Source organism: Pelmatolapia mariae, linkage group LG17 (genome assembly GCF_036321145.2).
Source record: "Pelmatolapia mariae isolate MD_Pm_ZW linkage group LG17, Pm_UMD_F_2, whole genome shotgun sequence".
Classification (NCBI taxonomy): Eukaryota; Metazoa; Chordata; class Actinopteri; order Cichliformes; family Cichlidae; genus Pelmatolapia; species Pelmatolapia mariae.
The window spans coordinates 15,011,607-15,034,563 of record NC_086242.1 but is presented as its reverse complement, the minus strand read 5'-3'; the positions used below and the strand labels follow the sequence as shown (position 1 = coordinate 15,034,563).

General features: G+C 41.6%; 1 protein-coding gene across 12 annotated transcripts in view; it reads left to right on the top strand.

Moving 5' to 3' along the window:
* magi2a (membrane associated guanylate kinase, WW and PDZ domain containing 2a) overlaps nucleotides 1-22,957 on the top strand; it is a 257,427-nt gene that overhangs the window by 221,855 nt on the left and 12,615 nt on the right. For 6 of the 12 annotated variants that reach the window (XM_063460651.1, XM_063460655.1, XM_063460656.1 and 3 more), the window contains 10 exons: nucleotides 5,933-5,964; nucleotides 8,916-9,123; nucleotides 12,714-12,755; nucleotides 12,842-12,957; nucleotides 13,255-13,447; nucleotides 16,600-16,857; nucleotides 17,346-17,531; nucleotides 18,615-18,831; nucleotides 19,544-19,769; nucleotides 21,092-21,244. In XM_063460651.1, the coding sequence (XP_063316721.1) occupies nucleotides 5,933-5,964; nucleotides 8,916-9,123; nucleotides 12,714-12,755; nucleotides 12,842-12,957; nucleotides 13,255-13,447; nucleotides 16,600-16,857; nucleotides 17,346-17,531; nucleotides 18,615-18,831; nucleotides 19,544-19,769; nucleotides 21,092-21,244 (1,631 nt within the window). The remainder of the gene's footprint in view (nucleotides 1-5,932; nucleotides 5,965-8,915; nucleotides 9,124-12,713; nucleotides 12,756-12,841; nucleotides 12,958-13,254; nucleotides 13,448-16,599; nucleotides 16,858-17,345; nucleotides 17,532-18,614; nucleotides 18,832-19,543; nucleotides 19,770-21,091; nucleotides 21,245-22,957) is intronic. The other 6 variants (XM_063460653.1, XM_063460657.1, XM_063460661.1 and 3 more) reach the window with 3 other exon arrangements.

Below are 22,957 nucleotides of genomic sequence, written 5' to 3'. Positions count from 1 at the left end.
CAATGACTTTTCGAAGCCGAGAAGTCATGTGCACTTTGCATTACAGTAGTAAATGTTCGGTTCTGTGTCCATGACAACACCAAGCTGAGCAAGGCAAGGCTTGCTGAACAAAGAGTTGATCATGCTAACTCTCTTTGTTTTTAATTTTTCCTGTGAAGTCACATTTTTCCTGTGCTCCTTCTTGTTTCTACTAGTGAGTTACTTTACTTCTTTCTAGTTTGTACATACAGCTATGGAACTGACACAAACAGGATGCACTGTCTGAGTGTGTGAGGGGAACCTGTAATTGAACCTTCCTCGCCTCACTAGCCATTCTTGATCTTTGATGCTGGACATTAGAAGTGTGTTGTCATAGTAACACCATCATAGAAAAGCCATAACAGTATTGTCGGATTGTGGTTGTGGGAGTTTGTGAAATATGTGGGTGTTATGAAAGCATAAAAGCTGTCAATCTCACTTCCAGTTGACTTTAAGTGTGTGTGTGTGTTTGTGCATGTGTGTGTGTGTGTTCTTTGTCACAAGGTGGTAGATCTGTCTGCAGGATTAAAGAGTGGCCATTAAAAAATCCAAACATATGCGCACATATACACACTATTTAAACTTAAGCTTGTGGTGCTCGTTCAGTCCTCCGCATCAGATTGCCATTTCAGTGAAAGTGATGAGCTGTGTGCCTGGCCCTGAACTGGCAAATATTTGGAGAATGTGTCAGAGACTGAAGCATGATAGTTGTTTGGTGACAGATATCAGTCAGTTCCTCCCATCTCTCTCTCTCCCTCTCTCTCTCTCTCTCTCTCTCTCTCCCACTTTCTGTTACTCTGCTGTGGGGCACAAAAAACAGCCAGCTCAATTAGAAAGTGTGGCCAGCCTCCAGTGGGCTAAAGAAGCGAGCCAAATTGCTATATGTTAAGAGGTAGATCATCATTTCAGCAGTATTATGACAGTTTTATTACGATGGATAATAGCTTGGCTAATGTTTACAGCTCATCTTTTTGAGCACGTTGGGTCAGGGAAGACCTGCAACTCAAATCTCACAGGTGGTGCTGCGAGTCTCACACAGGTCACAGTTTGATGAGCTGTAAGAAGTTATTTTATTGGCAGCCATCCTGTTTTGTCTCCTTACACTTCTGTGGATATCCTACAGCAATTCTTCTATTTTGAGACCTCTCCCCAGAAGTAAGGCTTCAATCACACAGGCCAAGAGACCAGCCTCTTGGCAAGCTCTGGGTCACTAGGGAAATATGTGCAATTCAGGACCGTTTGGCAAGTGGTTGCTGGAAGTTGCTGGGTAAAATCAGTTGGAAAGACAGTGCTTCACCAAAAACCCCCTTGCCCTTTTACTGGGTACCAGCAGATTTCATCAGTCACCCATAGTTAGTGTTAATAGCGACTGCCCAAAACCTTTAAAAAGCATTCACCAATCAGTTGAGGAATACACACTTTTCCCTAGCGACCAGCAGTTGCCAGGGGATCACCGACCAGTCTCAAGGCCTGTTTCATTCAAGTTTTAGGAACAAATTTCATAACAACATCCAGCAACAACTCACCAACCAGTTGGGGAATGTGCATTGTAACCAGTGGTTGCCAGATAGCTGGTCTCTAGGCTTGCATGGCTAAGGCTGAATGAACTGAGAAACCGAAGACCCATCACATTCATAAAAATTAAACAAATATTTACTCAAGCCAAAATCAAGGAAGAAATAGGGTTGTTTTCTGTCAGTTTTTTTATTTAATTAGACTACTTTTGGTAACCAAAGGAGCCCCCTGATGGTCACTACATATAATGCAGGTTTTATGCACTTAAGAACTCTCAATACAGAACTTTAAATACAGTCTATGTTCTGAACAAACAGTAACACAACCGCTGATATTTTTTGCTGGTTTTTTTAATGACATTCACCCATTTTTTCCCCATTGGAAGCTAATTTTGACAGCAGCAGGTTTTAATGAGCCAACATGTAAGATTTAATTTGGCGCTTTTGAGAACCAGTGCTTTCTGTGAAGTCCCTGCCAGCTCCAGCATCTCTGGAAACATTTCCAGTTCCAAACTCTTTAATTAGAGTTTTGCCCAGAAACCAGAAATTGAAAATGAGGCACAACTTCAACCAAATGCCCTTCACTATTACCTGAAGCTGTGCCATGGCTGGAGTGGAGTCAGACGCAGTCATTATCTGTGCACTTTTACTGATGTGTATTGCTGTTGTTATACTTATATTGGAAAAGGCTGACGCATACAGTAGGACAGGACACCAGTTAGCTCAGAACTTAAGTGCAAGTTGGACGCTGCAGGGTTCATGTAGCTCTCTGCAGCTGAGCTGACAGATCTGATTAGCATTTGGGCTAAGAGCTTTCAGCACCACGGACAGCTCCTTTTGCCCTCGCTCTCTCTCTTGGTGTTCTCTCTCAGTTGGTCACCCCTTCTCAACTTCTAGCCATGGGGCACTTTGACACCTACGTCTGAATAAATGTCTGGTATGCCTGAGCTAACAGTGTCTTTAACCTGTGGATCACCTCCGTCAGTGATGCCAGGTAGTGCACCCTCTTTCTGTCGGTCTGGCTTATCTCAGGTTCTTTTACCCATGTGGAGGACTGCTCTGTTGTTGCCTCTTTTGCTCACTGTACCCTCCACAAAGGCTCAAATCTAGGTATTCTGGAAAGCTGTTCATTGATTCACCTTTTTTGGGAATAAAAGCAAAAATCCTTCTCTGCCCCTCAAGTTATAACACTTCAAAAGTCTTTCTTGTTTTGCGCTGATAAAAATGCTCCCATGTGCATTGAAAGTGAAATTGTTATTGAGTTTTAGATAAGCTCCTGTAACTGTTTTGTTTCTAAAAATGTTATTTGGCTTGTTTTGACAGAGAAGAGCCGGCGCTCTGAAAAACATTGCTGGAGTTCTCTTTGTAGCCTTTGTTAATTTCCATGTTGTCACCATTCCACTAGTGGCTCAGTGAGACGAATGTTTTTACAGTGCGATTGGAGTCTGGCCAGGCCAAGACTGGGAAGGCTGGCGCATAATTCGAGCAGTCACCCTTTAATTTGATCCCTCAATTTGCATGTGCTTGAAGCTTCCCAGAGGGAAGACTGTGGCAGCACTTGAAAGACAAGAAAAAGAAGAAGTGAATAAAGAAGATGGAGAATGCACCTTTTCTTAATATGCTCCTGTGAATTAGATTAAAGAAAAGTGCTTCATTACTCTGTGTGTGCATGTATGTGAATGCATATATACAAGTGTTTGATGCTTGCTGCATGTCTTGTACTTTTTTACTGATGATTTTCTTTCATCGCTCAACTCAGAATTCTGGTTCTTGTGCTTGGGCAATGTTGTAAGCAGCTGAAATGTGTGGAATAACATTTTAAAGGTCAAAGCAAGATGAATTGGGAAGTGAAAGGAGAAAGTATGTTCTTAACTTGCTGCACTGCATTGCAAACTAAAACCACTTTATGGTCACCCTGAACTTACTTAAGTGAAAGTCACAGTTTTATTGCTGTAGGCACTGACAAATCAGTGATATATTCACAAACGTCCCTTTGCCTAGCGTAGTTGCCGTCCTGCTGAGTGCTGATATTGAATGCTTTAATGAAATGTTTGCTGAAGATTGATCAGAGGTATTGAGTGAGGTCAGCCTTTCCTCATTTCAAGTGAAAACTGAAACAATGGATTCATGTTCAGTGTTCAGTTCTTTTATACTACCCCTGGATCCCCTAGTTACCTTTAGATGAACAGATTTAGACCTAGGTTAATTTTTTTCATACCTTCCTGGTGTGAAACGTCACCTGGGGATAGGATATGTGATGGTTTTTATGTTTCCAAAAAGGTAAATCATTGTAGCTGGGTGGTTATGTAGTTAGACAAATCAGCAACTAGTTGCCTTTAGACATTTTAGAATTGTTAATTTATTAAGTTGAAAACAATTCATATTATTTAATGTACACCACCGTTTAAATGTTTGGTTACACAGTAGCCCAGTAGCCCACACTCACCAGTTACTTCATTGGCTACACCTTGCTAGTATTGGGTTGGGCCAAGTTTTCCCTTCAGAACTGCCATAATTATTCGTGGCATCGATTCATCAAAATGCTGGAAACATTTTTGCTTCATACTGACATGACAGCATTGCACAGCTGCTGCAGATTTGTCAGATGCACATCCACGCTCTATAGGATTTAGATCCGGTTACTGTGGAGACCATTTGAGTACAGCTCAAGAAACAGTTTGAGATGATTTCAGCTTTGTGACACGGCATTTTAACCTGTTGGAAGCATCCATCAGAAGACTGGTACACTGCGGTCATAAAGGGAGGGACATGGTCAGAAACAGTACTCAGATAGGCTGTGATGTGCCCAAAGGGTACCAAGAAAATATCCCCTATACCATTACACCACTAGCAGCAGCTTGAATGGTTAATACAAGGCAGGATGGATGTTTTTGTGTTGTTTGTAGTGAGCCCGTGTGAATTGGAGCCTAAGTTTCCTCTTCTTAGCTGTGGTCTTCTGCTGCTGTAGCGCCTCTGCTTTAAGATTTGCGTTCAGAGATCCTTATCTGCATACCTTGGTTGCAATGAGTGTTTATTTGACAGCTCAAAGCAGTCTGCTCATTCTCCTCTGACCACTGAAGGCCATTTTCACTCAGAACTGGCGCTCAGTGGATATTTGCTCTTTTTTTGGAGGATTTTCTGTAAACCCTGCATATGCACATGTGGTAAAATTCTAGCAGTTTCTAAAATAATCACATCGTCTGGCACCAATAGCTAACCCATATTTGAAGTCACTCAGATCACCTTTCTTTCCCATTCTGATGCTCAATCTGAGCTTAATCTGAATTAAAAGTTTTATTTAATCACATAGGAATTGAATCTCCACTAAGACCCCTACCTTTATCTTGATTATTGTTGGATGACTTGCTTGACAGCTGTCCATGTGACAGACATTGAAACACTGAAAGTCAGTGAGCTCACTGAAGACTCAGTTTGTAGGATTACATCTGTATCCATGACTTTTTCTCTTGAGGCTAAGTGTGCACATGTTCAAGTGTGTTGGCTGGTGCACATTTATCAGTGAGTCATTTTTATATTTTTTACCTGTCACAGCTGACTGAGCTCTGGAGCCTGTGTCACCAGTAGACTGCCCTCTAGTGACATTTGATGTGCAGTACATGATGATATAGAACAGCTTGTCTCTGTCACATTAGTAAAACCAGAGTGTCTGTATTTGTGAGGATCGGGATTTGTAATACTACATTTTAATGTTTTTTATTCATGCAGCTGATTTGGTTTTATGGCCTAAAATTTTCAGCAAGCATGCAGCTGATTTCTCTAATAATCGCACCTGCTCATAGATGAGCATTTAGCAGCTGAGGAGATTTGAATTTCCTTTAGGAATACTTATGTAATAATGTAATAATTTTTCAGTGTTGTCTTTACAGCTTGTTTCCGCTGCCCCAAGTGGCTATAAATATAATAACGCAGGTTTAAAATGCATCAGTATAAAGTTTGGCCTCGCTTTCTATTTAACAGAATGCAAACATTATTACCTGATATCCCCAAATCAGAATAAAAATCACGTTTTATCAGTAGCAAATACTCTGTATGTGCAGCAGTGAATTTTCTCAGGTCTTATTTTAATCTCACTTTACATTCACAGTTGGTTTCTGCCTCATAGAAATGTATTTGCCATCGCTTGCTTTGTGCTTTCATCATGTTTTCAGATGTCCTTTTCTTCGTCCTTTCTACCACTCACAAACACTGCTGTCATGTCCCATTATTGTCTTCATTTGGTTTAAATTTAATTCAGATGTTTTCTTCATTTTATTATCCTCTAAGATATACCCTGGAAACCCTGGCTTCATTGGGTAAAAATAAGCCTCACATCTCATGATCGGTTTTCATCTTTTTCCGTCTAAAACATAAGTTGTTTTTTTGTTCTCTCAACATTACAGGTCACTATTCACCCTGGAAGACCCCTAAGCAGGTAACATGTAACATCCTCAGAAATCCAGACTATCCACATTTCTGCTTTTTTATTCTGTCGATTACCACCAGTGGCTGCAGTGTGCATACGTATGTGCTAACTGGAAAAACTCTAAATTTAGCAATGACTTGTCTGCTCTTTTGTCCGTCGTACTAACCCCCACTGATGACTCACTATATGTCCGTGTCCCGCTTTTGATATTCAGCCCTTCTTTATTGTTATGAGATGGCAGAAAGTCCAAGTAGCCCACTCATAACATCACTAGACTTGGATCCTCCAAGTCAGGCGTGATTCATAGCCTGGCTGGGTGCCATCAGGGTAATTTACACTCAGGACATTAGGACTATTATGCTACAGCTCTAGTGCTGCTATCCATCTGTGTTCAGTGCTTTGGCATGAGCCAGATATGTTTCATCCCCTTTTTAATCTTCATTTCATAACATTTGTCCATTTGGCAAAATGTTTCAAAAGCTTTTCTGCACATCTATACCCTGCCTTTCTTCCACGGTCATTTATCTTTCACCTTCTTTTTCTTTTTTTTCACCCAGTAAAGCAAAAACCCGTCATGTGGCATCTCTGCAAACTTGCCTTTAGCTCCGAGTCCTGCCTCCACTGCTGTTATAAATACACTGCTACACTGTCATTTGCTGTCCCTACAGGCCTCTAACAACTCTGTCCACCAAACACCCTCTCAGATCAGATTCATTTTGCTTTATCTGTGTCACCCTCATATTCCTTTCATGCCTTGGCATCTTCCCAGCACTGCTCTGACCAGTCCCTGACCCCAGCTAATGTTGTCCCCATTCCAGTTCCCAACTAACATCAGAGGAAACCTCAGTTGTGCAGCTTTTAAGATGCTTTGTCTGCTGAAATCCCCTCATTGTTCATCGTTTCTCCTTCCATCTCAACACAATCATCGTCGTTCATCTCTCTCAGAATAATTGTAATCCTAAACTCTGAGCTTTTGTAGTGCAGCAGTCAGCATACACAACCTCTCTCTTGTCTTGTTTGTTCACCTTTTTGGATGCCCCACCTGCGCCTGCCCCTCTCTTTTAGCTGCTGAAGCCCCCGACACTAGACTTTAGTACTCGTATAATTAGGTGTAATTTGTTAAAGGAATACTTCTGCAGCAGAGAATGAAATATGGAGGAATTTGGCTAATAAGGGAAGACAGGAAATCTCCTAATTGCCATATTGACCTACAGTCCTGCAAACACTCACCCCACAACTCCCAAGAGTTTTATTTGCAAATGAGCTTATTAAGATTTGCCAATCAAACTCAGCCGATACTGTAGGTAACAGAGAACAGTGCTTAATGTGGCAACACATGCAGGTGTTTTTCATTCAGCAATGCTGTCAGCCTGCAGTGCGCTCTATTCATGTGATCAAGTAGATCATCGCCATAGTGTGCTTGCTTCAGTGTCTTAATCTCAAATAAAAAGAGACAGAGTGAAAGAGAGATCAGGATGCAGAAGTCTACTCCCCGCCTTAACAAGGTCCCCAGTCTCAGCAGCCTGCCCTATGCAGACGTGCTTCACATCAATAGCAGACGCGACTGAAAACTGCAAAGAGCGGAGCCGCTTTTCATTCCTGACCAGAGCTTCCATGAAGTTGATATTTATTCTCGGTACATCTGGAACCAGATGACCTGCATTTCTCAGTATTAAAGTATGGCACTATGCAGCCACTCTCGCCGTCTCGCTTTCAAAAGGCCTGTTGTTCCCTCCAGATCTGTCGCTCACCCTTTTTTGACATGTCAACATGTCATCTTGGCTATCTGCTTAGTGTCATGCCATGACTCAGGCGGCCCCGCTTATCTGACACATCAAGGCTGACACTTTGACTGGTGATGTCAAAACTGCCTTTGTCACCTCCAGAGCTTGACAGCACATTTTCAGATGTCTTTCTGGATGAAAGTTATCCGATTTCTGATTATATACCACACTCTACCTTACAGATAGAGAATAACTTTTGCTCTGGCCCATAGAATCCACTATCATTTTTTTTAAATGTCCATCTAGATGTGTCAATCACATATGTCAGATGCTTTCCTCCCTGCACACATCCCCATAAACACTGTGATCTGAATGCCAAATAGAAACAGCTGGCAGTATTTTGTTTATTTCTACTACTAACCTCACTAACATGCTTGAATTGACAGTTGGCAAAACACTGCCCCCTAACAGGAAATATTGAACCACATCAATTAGGTGCAGCAGGCCTGTCAAGCTTTGTTCTTTCCCAGATGTTAAAATATTTTAGCGGGGCTGCCTATTGTAGTCACATTTGGGGTATTTTCTTTAGTTGTGTCACAGTTATCTCAAAAATACAAGGCAAAGGCTGACTTTGCAAAATGCTGCATTCCTGATGGTTTCAATCAGAGATGTAAAATTATAATTCTGAATACACATCATCATTAAAATAGTTTGAAAAAACAGTAAACGGGGAGTTCAAGTGAGTCTGTAACTGACACACTTTGGTGCTTTTTTTAATGCCCAGGGCATCATCATCAGTTGCCTGAGTTGTCTTTTTGCCAAAGCTAAAAGCATCAAGTCTTTTCCGGTATGTTTTTTCTTGTAAAGTCACCACACGTTTTAATCTTAAAATCAGAAGGAGACAGATGTTACAGTTACATAAAAACATGTAAATTGACAGGCACCTTTTTGTGAGACGAAAGCATAATTTTTTGTTAGAAATGAGTAGTTTTCTTTACTTTTCTCTGAAAATAGACATGCATTATTTAGTTGTAAATATGTGCGAGCAGGCAAAGCTTGACGGGTGTAGCAGCCATAAATGGGCGCGGCAGGGTTTAGTGAACTGTCACAGCTCCTTAAACGAAACCGTGCCTAGGTGGTTATGGTTCTTACTGTGATTTTGAGGATGAAATCAAGCATCAGGAGTGGGAGAGCAGGAAGGGAAATACTGACCGCTCATGCCGCTGTGCTTTGCAGGTGCTGGAGCAGTGGGAGTCCCAGCAGGGCCAGAGCAGCCCTGCTCAGACCAGCCTGTCGGCTCCTGTTATCCCCCACAGCGCCCCCTTCCCAACACACCATCTTCACAGGGCCTCGGTCCCTGAGTCTGCCTCCGAGGCCTTGGTCCTGGCAAAGCCAGACCCATATGACCTTTATGAGAAGTCCAGGGCTATCTTTGAGAGTAGGCGTAAGTACCAGCGTTGATACTGCAGGTGAAGTGCTGTGAAAACACACTCCTCTCTAGAAATCAAGCAGGCCAGCTTCTACGAGGGAAGGCAGAGGAGTGAAGAGCGATCACTCTTTCTCTCAATCACAGAAGTGATTCATTGTCACTTTTGTTGCTCCAAAGAAATCTGAAAAAGTCTTCTAAAATTCGCTGACCTCTTTCTTCAGAGCTGAAGATCTGTGTCTGAACTTTCCACACAATAACCACAAGTATAAAATAAAAATCAGAAGCTGTGCAGATAGCTAGAAACACTGATCTTCTTCCAGCTCACATTGTAAACTGAGAAGTGTCCCTGAATAATCAGACAGGTGCTTCTGCACAGTTATATTTCTATCCTGTGACTTGTAAAATTATAAAATTCAACATATTATTGCGATGGTGCATACATCATTCTTTTGCTCAATTGAGCATTTTAATCAGTAGAAAGTAGGACATGCTTTTTATGCATGTTTGTATTTGCAGAATAAGGATTTTAGTAACATCACAGATCTATGTTATCACAGCACACAGGTACTAGAATTAGTTTTTTATGGTCTTAAATTATGTAAATAGACATTTACACTAAGTATTATTGTGTTTCTTTCACATTATGCTCTTCATTTTGTCATTTAGATTCCTACTTGAAAGTAAAATGTGTTTCTGGGAAACACATAGTGAAATATGGATTATGTTGAGTCGGCTTTTCCACTCTCACAGTGGTGTGTCAGCCAGTTTCTTCACTGATTCTCTTTAGAGGTTAACATCTGCCTTGCATATAAGTGATAACAAGTCTCATGGATTCATGGCATGACAGTATCTTTCCTCTGGTTTATTGGAGGATATTGCTATAGTAAAGTTACAGTAAAGTTTTTATTGTTAAGACTGCTGTATATGAGCTACCTGCTATTCAAGAGGACACAGCTGTCAGAAAGTCTTCTCATCAAATCTTCCTGTTTCGCTCAGTGTCGCTTCCTCCTCTTCAGTGGCGGATGCCGTGATCACTGCTGCCTTCCTCTCACTAAAGGTCACGGGTTGTGCTTGGTAATGCTCAGTAGGAAAAACACGCAGACAGATTTTAGCAATGCTCCATTTGACCGCCTCACTGGTGTAGGTAAAGCAAGGGTGTGACCTTTTATTTAGCATCACAACCTCAGGCCAGTTCAGACTCTGCCAGCTCTGGTTAAGTTCAGTCTTCTTTGACCCTTAATAAATTAATGTCAGCGATTACATAAACAGACTGAGGTATAGGATCAGGTATTTCAAGCTCTTTAGCATACATTCTCAGCTTTATGAGCCTGTATTAAAAATGGTCACAGTAGGTTTTGTGGATTATTCAGTGTGACGGGGAAAAGCAGGTGTTCCTGTTTTGTTGTGTTTTCTTAAATGTAATTTGACAGTTTCATACGCATTAAAGTCAAAGACACTTCAAAGACAGACATGTGAGATCCTGAGTGAATAAATCCCAAGCAGGCTGCATTGCTAGAAACCACTCGAGATTTTGTGTGTGTGTGTTTGTGTGTTTGTATCTTTGAAGAAGATTGTTCGAAGATTGTTTAGACCAGTGCTCCCAACCTTTTTTCATCTGACATCTACTACTGCAGCCCTGTCAGACGGACTCTAAAAACCTGTTCACAACATTCTTGATCTTTAAATCTGTTAAACTGAGCTTATTTTAAACTGCATCTGAACACTTTTGGCATAATTTTCAATTGTAGATAATTATCTGATCCAGATCCTTACCTGTTAGCGTGTTATTTTAGCCATACGTCACTACTGCTCAGTTTAATAGCTGGTGACCAATTTCACCACTTTAGAGTTTTGTGTGTACAGTTTCGACCTTTTCTTTATTTTTTCCATGTTATATCTATTCCCTGTTCAGTTTGCTTTTCAGACAGTTATTTAAGATTTAATCATTGTTTTCAGCTGTTTTTCTATGAAGAATTTAATTTGTTTATTAACTGCCATACTTTTAGCGAAACATTTTACATTTTAATTATAGTCTAAGCTAGGTACTGTGTTTCAAATATACTTCATGGACAAATTATTATGTACATCTTGCTAGTACTGGATTGTCTTTAAAGCTGTCTTAATTCTTCATGACATAGAAAGTGCTGGAAACATTTCTCAGACATTTTGGTTTACGTTGACATGATAACATCACAGAGTTGCTGCCGATTTGTTGGCTGCACATCCATGATGAGAATCTGCTGTTACACTATATCCTGAAGTTGCATGATTGTAGATTGTTGGAGAAATAGATCTGGTGACTGTGGGGTCCAATTGCTCAAGAAACCAATTTGAGATTATTTGAACTTGGAGGCATGCCTGGAAGCAGAAATCAGGAGATGGGTACATTATGGTCATAAAGAGATGAACATGGTCAGCAGCAGTACTCAGGTAGGCTGTCGGATTTCACTAATGGTCAGTGGGTACAAAGGGACTGAAAAGGTACCAAGAAATTATCCTCCACATCATTACTCCAGCAGCAGCAGCAGCAGCCTGAGTTTTACGCTAAGTTTTGACCCCAACATCTGAATGCTGCAGCAGAAATCGGGACTGATCAGACCAGGCAGCGTTTTTCCAATCTTCTATAGTCAAGTTTTGGTGAGCCCGTGTGAAATGTAGCCTCAGCGTCTGAAGCTACAAGTGGCACCAGGTACGGTCTTTTGCTGCTGTAACCCATCTGCTTAAAGGTTCACATGTTGTACATTCTCCACGTCTACATGCCAACATGTATTGAGGTGCTGCCATGTGATTGGCTGATTAGATATTTGCAAAGTTATTCAAGTCCAGAGGAACAGGTGTACTTAATAAAGTGGCCAGTAAGTGCATTTCGATGTAAAGTTTTGTTAACAGCATTGTTTATTTGTTCATGCTATCTAGTCAGCCAACCTGTTCGACTTTTTTGGGTTTACTCCATTAATTAACTCAAGCTAACAGTGAGCTAATATTACCCCCAAAAATACAGATATACTTGAACCTATTTCCCTAATTTGATGTTTTTGAGTATAGAAATTGACTTTGTAATTTTGATTGTTCTTAAAATGTAAAAAAAAAAATAGACATACTGAAGGAATCCACCACTTCTCTATAAACAGAACTGTGTATTTTGTGGTAATAGCTGCCTCGCTCTGCTCACCTGTAGTCCTGATTCTCTTTTTCTCATCATTCCTGTGGAGTCGCAGCAGAGCGCTCACTATGATTAAAACACTTACAACTGGAATCAATTTTTCATTCACAGCCACTTGTCTGTGGTTGACTTCATTTCACTACTTTTGCACATCATGGCGTCGTGCAAAGCTCCTGATTGCAGATCAGTGCTTGCACCCCACCTCACGCTGTAAATAAGGGATGGGTATATTACACGCTGTAAGCACTTCCCGACTTTTATGGATGATGCTGAAATTCTGCAATGACATAATGCTGAGGCAGGGTCTTTCTGCCTTGTTTCTAGCCTTTATGGGAGCGTCTGTGTTTACTGGTGTACTCTTTGGCTGTGTATGAGCATTTTTTTGTGCATTTTGCATTGTTTACAGGGACATCCTGTCCTTTGTTTTCATCTTTTAATCTAGATCCTGGGCAGCCAAGGACTGTTTTTCCTGTGGACTCTTCAGGTAAACACATACTCCTTACAGGGACACTGGAGCTCCGCACACTGTCAGGCCAGGACTTTAATTATTTTCCTCTTGTTTTGCCTCAGGAGGAGAGTACCAGGACATCGAGGTCCACCTGCGCCGACAGAAGTCCGGGTTCGGTTTCCGGGTGCTGGGCGGGGATGAGGCGGGGCAGCCTGTGAGTCCGGAGGCGCGTGAGAAGGCTCGTATGGCAATGGGCGTGGAACCCTGTCATTTTCTCCTCTCTTAACCCACTACACACACTGTGAACACCTAACCTGACCTTTGACCCCTGAGAGTGTGCTGGCTGTGGCTGCTTTGGTGTTTATTGCTGTTTTTTACCGTAACACAACAATATTTTAGCCATGTAACTGAGTTATTAATGTGTCAGTATAACAAACACTTAACACCCACTTGCATGTGACCCACACAGTCTACACTCCGGAGTCTCGGGGCTTATGAGTCTGAAATCTTTCTGACAGCCTGCGTTTAAAAACAGATCCTCATCGGGGCGATCATCGAGAAGAGTCCAGCGGATCTAGATGGGCGCCTGCGGCCCGGTGATGAGCTGCTGTTTGTTGATGGAATCCCAGTGGTGGGGAAGCCACACAGATATGTCATTGACCTGATGCACGGGGCAGCGCGTACCGGCCAGGTGAATCTGGTTATCAGGAGGAGGGTTCAGGCGGCAGGTGAGGAAACAGCAAAGTCATCAATCTGGGATTCCTTCTTTATAGATTTTTTTAAATCAACTGGTTAATACAGCATAAATGTACTGCTCAGGATTATAAAAGTGTGCAGCGTGCCTCTCCTCTGTCTGTTCTCGTCCTCCTCTCTTACCTCTCCTGGTCTCATTCATGTCCTGTAATGATTCAGGTTTAATCAGTCAGAAAACCGAACCACTAATCTCTGAGTAATTATGCTGAAGCCTCTCTGAAAAACACATTAGCACACCTTCGCTCTCACGCACACACATTTCCTTACTTGAGTTTCTTTACCGTGGAGACTGGGCTGGCGCTTCTTCCTCTGAACTACAGCCTCTCCTGTTCTCATTATTACGCCCTCCACCACACACATGCACATGCTCCTCTCACCAATCCAATTCTTCCCACTCTAGTCCGCCCTCTCTGTCAATTTCTTCTCCACCAAAGGCTACTGTCTGACTCATGCCTGGCCTCTTGTGCGGCCCTTACTTCCATCCTAATTGTCTGACTCCCACTGGCACTTTACGAAGTGTCAGACTCTCTCTGCTCCGAGCTCACACTTTAGCCCGCACCCAGTGACCCACATTTTGCACAAATCATTGGCTTTTTTCACTATTTTCCTCCTCATGTGATAATAATTTGTGCACTCATTGGGTAAAGAAATACTAAATGTGGGCTCAAACCTTTTAGTGATAACAAAGCTTGCCATAGCCTCACATTTACAGTTTAAATCCTGAACTGTTTAACTACAGAAGAGTGCAGCCCCGCTTACTAGTGAACTATGAAAACAACACTGGGTTCGATCAGTCAGTGTGCCAGAATGCATATGCACACTTTTGTCAGTGTATGCTAGAGATGCTAGAAGCTACTTTAGCTGTGGTCGGATTGACGTAAGGCAGCATTTTAATGATGTGTTTTACCACACTGTGACTGTTCTTTACTTTTCCTGTTTTGAATTGCTGTCTTATGTTCGCTTCTTGATTCTTCACAGGGATGAGGTCTAGTTCCAGCTTAGGGGGAAGATGAAAAACACTTTGCTGGCAAAAATGTGTAGATTTTCCACATGCAAAATGATCTTTGGATTCTATGAAAGTAACTCTGTATCCTGCTGATATTTTTTTCTAGTTAGGAATCTTTAGTTTCTTTAAAGGGGACTTTTATGCTTTCACTTATTTTATGTCACTTGAACATTTCAAAACTGTGGATGATCATATTAAAGTTGGCCAAAGTTTCAAAAAATACTAGTAAATTATATGAGGGTTTATGTAGGATGTGACGGGGGAATCCTGTGAATCAAGCAAAGCTACTCTAGTATAGTACAAAAGCAATATAGAGATGGACATTTCTGTATTGTATATGGAAAAATGTAACAGTGACACTACTTCAAAGTGTCACAACTCTGAAAAAAAACACAGCTTTACCACTGGAGTGTGACTAGAAGAATTAAGGAAGCAGGAAACAAAGCATTAAACTGTTCCAGGAGCATCCCCCTGGGAATTTCTATGATCCTCCAACAGCATCTCATGGAAATATATGTAGAGATCGCTCATGCCTCCAGCTTTGTTGCTATGCGCACACCTGTTACAAAACCTGTAAGGTGCACCAGCTGTTGTAACATCATTTTTGGGATGAGATGCCGTTCTCAAGAGCAGTAGTAGCGAGCATGAACTGCACTGATAGAAGGTAACAAGAGTTTAAAGGTACTTTAATTCATTTAAGTACTTATTGTATTATTCAGCGCACCACAATAATTTGACACCTGGAGTCACCTGCAGGTTAAGCAAATAAATGATCTTATTAAATGCAGCAAATTGTTAAGGATTAAATTACTGGAGAAAAAAATTATTTTTGTTCTTACTGTGTTTCAGAAGTCTAAATTGTAAGCTGCTAACTGCTACACTTTTCTGATGGTTTACTTAAAATAGCAATGTGAGGGCTAGAGGGTTACGTCATCAAAAAGAAATAAAAAATCCACACACGAAAAAAGCTGCCATCTTATTTGAATGCTGCGACACAGCAGGGTTGCCATTGTAGGGGGTCCTGAAAAAAACTCCATTTCAGCTGGCTGCAACAGTAAAATGCTCATTGTGCACTTTTGTATTATGAAGCAGTGATGTATTTTTGATATGTTTTAGCTTGTGGCCTTCATCTGAATCATTAATGTATACATTGTAAGTGTTAATAGGGTTTGTAAGTCCTTTCCTCTCCCATTAGGCTCCTTAAGGTCTCCGATGTCTTAAAATATCTTAAATAAACATTTACATATATATGGCTATAAAAGTCTTGACCCACCACTAATTTCTTCAATGTTTTGCTGGGAAGTGGGAAACAAATGAAAATACAGTATATAAGGCAAAAATAGCCCGTCCATCCATCCAGCTATCATCGGGGTAGAGGCAGGGTACACCAAAACAGAGGCAAAAAACAGAGTTTTTATAATTCTAATGAGCTTGAAAGTCATGTTTGAAATAAAGATATGACCACCTTTATTCTTCAGCACCTCCTGTAAGCCTTCTTGGAATTCCTTTAAGTAGACTTCAGGAATAGTTCTCCAGGCGTCTTGAAGGACATCCAAAGCTCTTCTTTGGATGTTGTCTTTACTTTGTTCTGTTCTCTGTCAAGATGATCCCACACTGCGTCCTCTTCGGTCTCAGTAGAGGTCTGTCCATGACTGATAGTTTCACCTTGTGGTTTTTTTCTATCCAGGTATACTATTACTGCATTGGCAGTGTGTTTGGGATCAGTGTTTTACTGAAAAATTAAGCCATTGCCAATTAGATGCTTTCCAGATGGTTTAAAGCTGACAGTACTTTTCGTTGTTCGTAATTTCATCAATTTTGACAAAGATTTCCTAACAGGTTTTTCTTCTTTCTTCAGGAGATGACTTTCAGATCCTTTTCATCTGCTTTAGATAGTTTTTTTTCTTTTGTCCTCCACTTGTGCAGTTCACTCAACCTTTAAGAATTCACTTCACACCAAGCTGAGATATGTCAGGTTTCGGGCTAACAGCTCTTTAAGAGTCACCTTGTTGGTGCAAACATACAATTTTGTGCCTTTTCACATTAATCCGCACATTTGAGAAGGGTTCTCAAACTCAGCTACATACCTCTGTTCTGATTCCTCTCTGCGTCGCCCTACAGGCGAGTCTTGTCCAGAAAACGGCCGCAGCCCAGGTTCTGTCTCCACGCAGCACAGCTCCCCACGTAGTGACTTCACGTATGGCAACAGCACCAGCACACCCCAGGCTCCCAACGCTGGCATGGGCAACGCCGGTGCTACTTCAGACGGGACCTCGAACACACAACCAAGCGATGTCATAATCAGCCGAAAGGAGAGCGAGGGCTTCGGCTTCGTCATCATCAGCTCGCTCAACCGGCCTGAGGCGGCCACAACTAACAGTGAGTCCAGTGATTATTAAAGAGTCAAGTAGGTGCTTAAGCATCATCAGTCATTCTCTGCTTAGCATAACAACTGCTTCGAGTGCTAAACATTGTGGCAAAGCTCATAGATGCTTGTAAATAACCAGGTAGTCTCTTTATAGTGTGAAGAAAACTTATTGGTTAGGGTAGGCAAGGTCACGGCTTGGTAAAAAGTGAAGCGCCTCTCATTCTAGCTTCTCAATTATACATGCCCTCCCACAGCACGTCAGTCACACACATATCTGGCGCACTGCTCTGAGCATCAGTGCATCGCCCACACACACATGAAGAAAAACTGGATGCCTTACGTAAGCCTGAGGTGAATAGCAAAATGAGAGAGGCAGAGACACGTTCAGTCAGTCAGTCAGTCAGGCAGTGAGTGGTGTGTGAGCACAGACAAGCGTAATCCTCCAATCTGCTGCCGAGCGCGTCTTTACCTGCTGTTGCGTGTGTGAATGCTCCAACAGCTGTGCCCCACAAAATTGGCCGCATCATCGAGGGCAGCCCGGCAGACCGCTGCGGGAAGCTGAAGGTGGGAGACAGGATACTGGCGGTGAACAACCAGTCCATCGTCAACATGCCGCACGCTGACATCGTTAAGCTGATCAAAGATGCGGGCCTTAGTGTCACCCTGAGGATCATACCACAGGAAGGTGAGCCATGGACACACACGCACAGCAAACACCTGCTGACGGTGATTCATGACAGATATTGAATTAGCTTTGTTAAATGAAAGCTGTAAAGCCTTGTGTCACATTCACAAGCCAGTCACACTCTGTTTTTATGACACCTCTGCATGCAGATGCTTGGAACAGAAGTGCACGTCTCTAACAATAACACTAATACAGAACACACTCCGGCTGTGTCACTGAGAAATGTGTTCCCTACTCCCATTTACCAAGTGATTCTTTTCATTTGTTGCTTTTGAGGAAGATTTCAATTCAACAAGAGACTCTTAACTACTCACAATAAACTTGAATCACAGCAACCAAGGCTGACGAGAAAGGATTTTCTTTTTGCATCACTTCCCACTGATATTCCACTGACATTTGTATTCCCATTATTTTGAGATACATTGGAGATACCTGTAGATTTTTGACCACTGTTAGTGGGCCCAATAAGGGATGCACATTACAGTTAGGAGTAAGTGAGACTCACTGATGATCAAAACTGGAAAAAAACACACACTTTCACCAAATGATTACACAATAGACTTTGATAAAGCTGCAGTTGTGTTGCTAGATAGATTTAAACCCATTGTACTTCTCCACTGCTGGCCAATCACAGCAAGAAACAGCTGATATTGGGTAGCCATAGAAATTGCCAGCCCTGGCAGTAGTTGTGTTTTATTTAAAATAGAAAATAAAGGTCTACTTATCAATATTCTTTATTAAGAATTATTCAAATCAAGAACACTTTCACCACCACCCAGCTTTAATTGGTCACTTGATCTTTTTTCAGGCCATTGTTTCATTTCTGTCATAGTAAATAAAGTGAAGACTCAAATATGCCCTTAAGCATGTGGTGAAAACCTAAACAGGAATCTCCTTTTACGCTCAGATTTAGCAGTTGAAAAGAAATAAATAGCGCCGTTACTCCAGCAGATCAACTTTATCAGAGGACAATAGGTTTGCTGTGCTGCCCTCAAGTGGCCAAGACAATCAAATTATAGTGACAAAACAGCCTTAGCTGATACCTTATGGTTTGATTTTCTTACATCACATTCTGTTTTTCAGAGGTGAGCAATCCTCCATCAGCCCCCAGCTCGGAGAAGCAGAGCCCCATGGCTCACCAGCACAGCCCTAAGGCCCAGCTAAACACTGCAGCCTCCCTGTCTAACCAAGCAGTGACAGAACCGAGCCCCTCTGCCAGCCAGCCCAACCCCATGCCCCACCAGAGCCCTGTGACTCAGCTTCCTGCCCCGACACCTCAGACCTACACCCACGAGGGCAGGTAAGAGTCGGTTTACAAGCAGCTGCCTTGATATTTTTTTTTTATGACGCAGTGAAGCATTTTTTATAGACTAGCTCTTTATCTGCCTCTGGGGTGAAACACCGTTCCTCTGAGAATAAAGGTACCCTGAGCGAGTCAGATATCTCCTTTCTCTTTCTCTTCACCTTGCGCTCGAGCCTCTCTCTTCTCCCCTTTTCAGTTTCTTTTTCCAGCTTCGTCGTTGTCTCTCTTATTGTCCCTTCTCTTTGTTCATCTCTCACGCTCGCTCACTATTTTGTTGTATAACATCACTTAACTCTTATGGAGTGCTAAATTATTTACATAAATTGCTTCTTTATCGAGATCTGTTGAATATTTTACCAAGAACTACAGGGGTCCCAAAATTTACAGCCTCATTGCCTTTCCCTCTGCTTTACACAGTATTCAGATATCTTTGCACTCATCAGCGTGAGAGAGTTTGTTTTTATTATAAACATTTTATGTGATGTTTAATTTCCTCACTTAAGTTGTGTTTAATGGTTGTCATTTCAAAACTAAAACAAGCCATTTCTGTCAGCGCCGGATGACCCAGCAGTTTGTTAGAGATGGGTTTTTTTTGGTTTGCTAAGCATGCTGAAAGATAACACGAGTAATGTTCCATGTCCAAAGGTGGTGATGACAGCTGTAGAAATCCCCCCTGGAAGTTCCTCCTTCATTCTCATTGGTCTGTTAGTTACAGGTCTGAGGTGAAGGCGAGGCAAGATGTTAAACCAGACATCCGACAGCCACCATTCACAGACTACCGACAGCCGCCAGTGGACTACCGGCACCCTCCCGTGGCAGACTATCGGCAGCCGCCCACGTTGGATTACAGACACCCGCCTCTGCTGGACTATCGACAGCTAGCCACAGATGCTAGACAGTTTGCCATCCCAGAGTACCGAATGCCACCAGTTCAAGTAAGGAAAGACTTTGCCTTGAGGATGAGAGTGACTCATCCTTCAACAGACTCTTTTCTGAAGGTCAAATCATACAGGATTGTCAATACGAACATTGATATTTGAAATCTAGGACATAATCATATCATATCAGTCCCCTACAGCTCTACGGAGCCTTTTTAGTATCTGTTAACTCTTAAATTTTATCTCTGCTATCTGTGCACAAATCCAATTAAGAGCCAGACATGAGTTGGTGAAAACCTAAAACTGAGCACAGCGTTGGTTCAGGCAGGTCACAAAGTCGAGCTCAGCCTGCAATCCTGCATGATCAGCTGATGACAGCTGAGCTCAGTGCCAGCTTACAGGAGCTAATGGCTCAGCTGATACCCTTCTACACGTCCAGCTGACAAATCTTAGGCCTGCCTACAGATGCAAGTCACTTTGCAGCACACTTACAACACAGCTCCTACTTTTCAAGCTGGATATCTGTTCTCTGTTCTCTGTGCTCTGTTATGTATGGACTGTCTTCCTGCTGCTGTTTGCACTAATACAAACTCCTCCATAGAAGGGCAACGGGCTCCCAGCACAGAGCTGTACCACCACTTATAAATTACTGCAGGTGTAAAGAAACCTTCCTTCTCCTTACTGAGCAGGTTAAAGGAGAGCGATAAATGGACTTAAAGTTGTATGGTGGCCATAAATATGACAAAAAATTGCCAATATTTCACCAATAATATTTTAGATGTGTAAATAAGAAACTACTTCCTAACAAGTAACCTTAAAATTTGAGCTGTATATCAACCTTGTGTTCACAGCTCAGCTGCCAGAGGCCAATAAATGTATAAATACTTCTAAATTTGGTTGGTGATCAAGGACATGTGGGTATTTGCTGAGAGGAACATTTTAAAGTTACAAATTTAGGGTCTAAAATAATATTTTAGGGCTCACATGGTGAAAAAGCTGTTACGTGGCACTGAATTACCTCAAACATATTTTTCATTGCACAGTCTCTTGTACAATAATGTAGTAAAATATATTTCCAGAGAGATTGTTTTGCTATTATATTCTAAGCTTATTTCTAGATATTTTGAGTTTTTGTATAAATTATAAACCCTTTGTTTTTCTATTTAAAGCTGGTTTTGTCTGTCAAAGTAAATGCCGTGTTATTTCTCAAATCCTCATGTATTGAAGCTAAAGTTATGGACTTATTAGCACCTCTCCCATTGCTTTTGCTCCATTATCATTCAAAAATTTTATTATTGGAGACAATTTTCTGCAGTGATAGCCTGTTTTGTGCTCGAGTACGACTGCATCTGATCATGCGTGATCTCTGCTTGTCTCAGCTTACACAGGACTTCGACTTCTTCACAGTGGAGCTGGAGAAGAGCGTGAAGGGCTTCGGTTTTAGCATCCGTGGAGGGCGGGAGTACAAAATGGACCTCTTTGTCCTACGACTCGCAGAGGACGGGCCGGCCATTCGCAACGGGAGGATGAGGGTAGGGTTTGATGACATCATTTCCTTTAAGAAAGCGGTTACCCCGTCTTTAAAGGTTAAGCTGCTTTCAATCTTTGCTGCATTACACGGTGTTGTCTGTAATTGTCTGATGTTATCAACGCAGCAACTGCAACTTTTTTTGTGCCAGCTAAGAAATAAGCTGTCAAAATAACTTATGAGATGGTTTGTCCTTCTGATGCTGATTGCAAGTTTGTCTCCTCCCAAGTTCCCAAAACTTAACTTCTTCCTTATGTTTAGCATCAGGTGATATTCAGCAGGTTAAAGACAGATTTAATCGTTTAATGGGGCCATCATGATGTCACGTGTTTGATGGTCTCCACAGCTACACAGTTATCCCTTTAGCTAAAAAAAACAAAGCAGCACACACATTTTCTGAATTACATATATATATATATATGTAATAACAATAAATCCAGTGGAAATGAAAATAAAACCCTTCCACTTCCCCAGCAGCTTTTCTGTCTTTGACGTTTCCCTCAGTCCTGTTTTCTTTTTCTTGCATGTCCTCCAATTTTTACGTCTGCGGCTGATAGCCTCAGTATGCACTACAGTGCTTATCTGTAATGAACCTGTCAAAGATAATGGTGTAAAATGCCCCTGAAGGAGACATTACTTTTCCTTTTCTGTGTTGTAATCGTTGTAGTCCAGTGGCTCCAGACGGAGGTGGAAAAGGAAGAAGGAATACTTGTGGAGCTCTACTTAAAATCAGTAAACAAACTGCTGTGAAGTAGTGATAGTTTCTTTTTAAGTATTTAGTATTAAACAAAGAAAGTGAGAAAGAAAAAGTCAAACTGATTACCAGTAAAGTTTCTGGACATAAAAAACTCCTATGACTGGTTTCATGTTGTACCAATTAACTGATGTAGCAGTCTACTACAATAATTTACATTTTAAGTTGGAAAGAGCTGCATTCAGTTCTCATTAAACATGGAATTAACTAACACATTAGTTTAGAGTGCTTTGTTGAAGCATCAAGTTGAGCATTTTGAAGCAGATGTGAACGAGTGACGTGTGGATCTGACAAACAAAAAAAAGGATAAGTTCATATGAATAACTGTGTGTCACTGAGAAGGTAGGCGCGCCCTAAAGCAAACCCTGGTTTGATTGATTTTTTTGACTCTAACTGGAGCCACGCTTTGCACAATTAAATCTATTTATTAAATACTCGAAACAAAAACAATGCCATGTTCAAAGTCATTTAAATCCCCTTTCTTGCCCATTCTGATGACCATTCAAGCAGGTTGCCTTGATCGTGTCTGCATACCTCAATACACTGAGTCGGTGCCATGTGATTGGCTGATTGGATATTTCGGTTAAAAAGCAGTTGAACAGGTGTACATAATAAATTGGTTAGTTTCAGTTGTTACCAAATAAAGCAAAATATAAAATGTACAAAACAGAAGTTTTACAAACACGTGGGCACCTTATGCGGTCACCCTCTCGGGTTAATTCTGAACTGTAAAGTTTTATTTTGTGTCCAAATTACATGTACTGTGTAAAATAAGTAAATAAAGCCAATGCCTCAGGATTTTACTTAAGTAGACGCATGTATGCGCTTCAAATTTGTCACCGTTGATTGATCAAACAGTGTAAGCCGTGTGATCCCTCCTCCAGCAATCCACGATCCACACCGCTTCATGCGGCGAGGAATCAATCTGCATTTAACTTCAGCAAATGCGAGACAGTAGTTAAA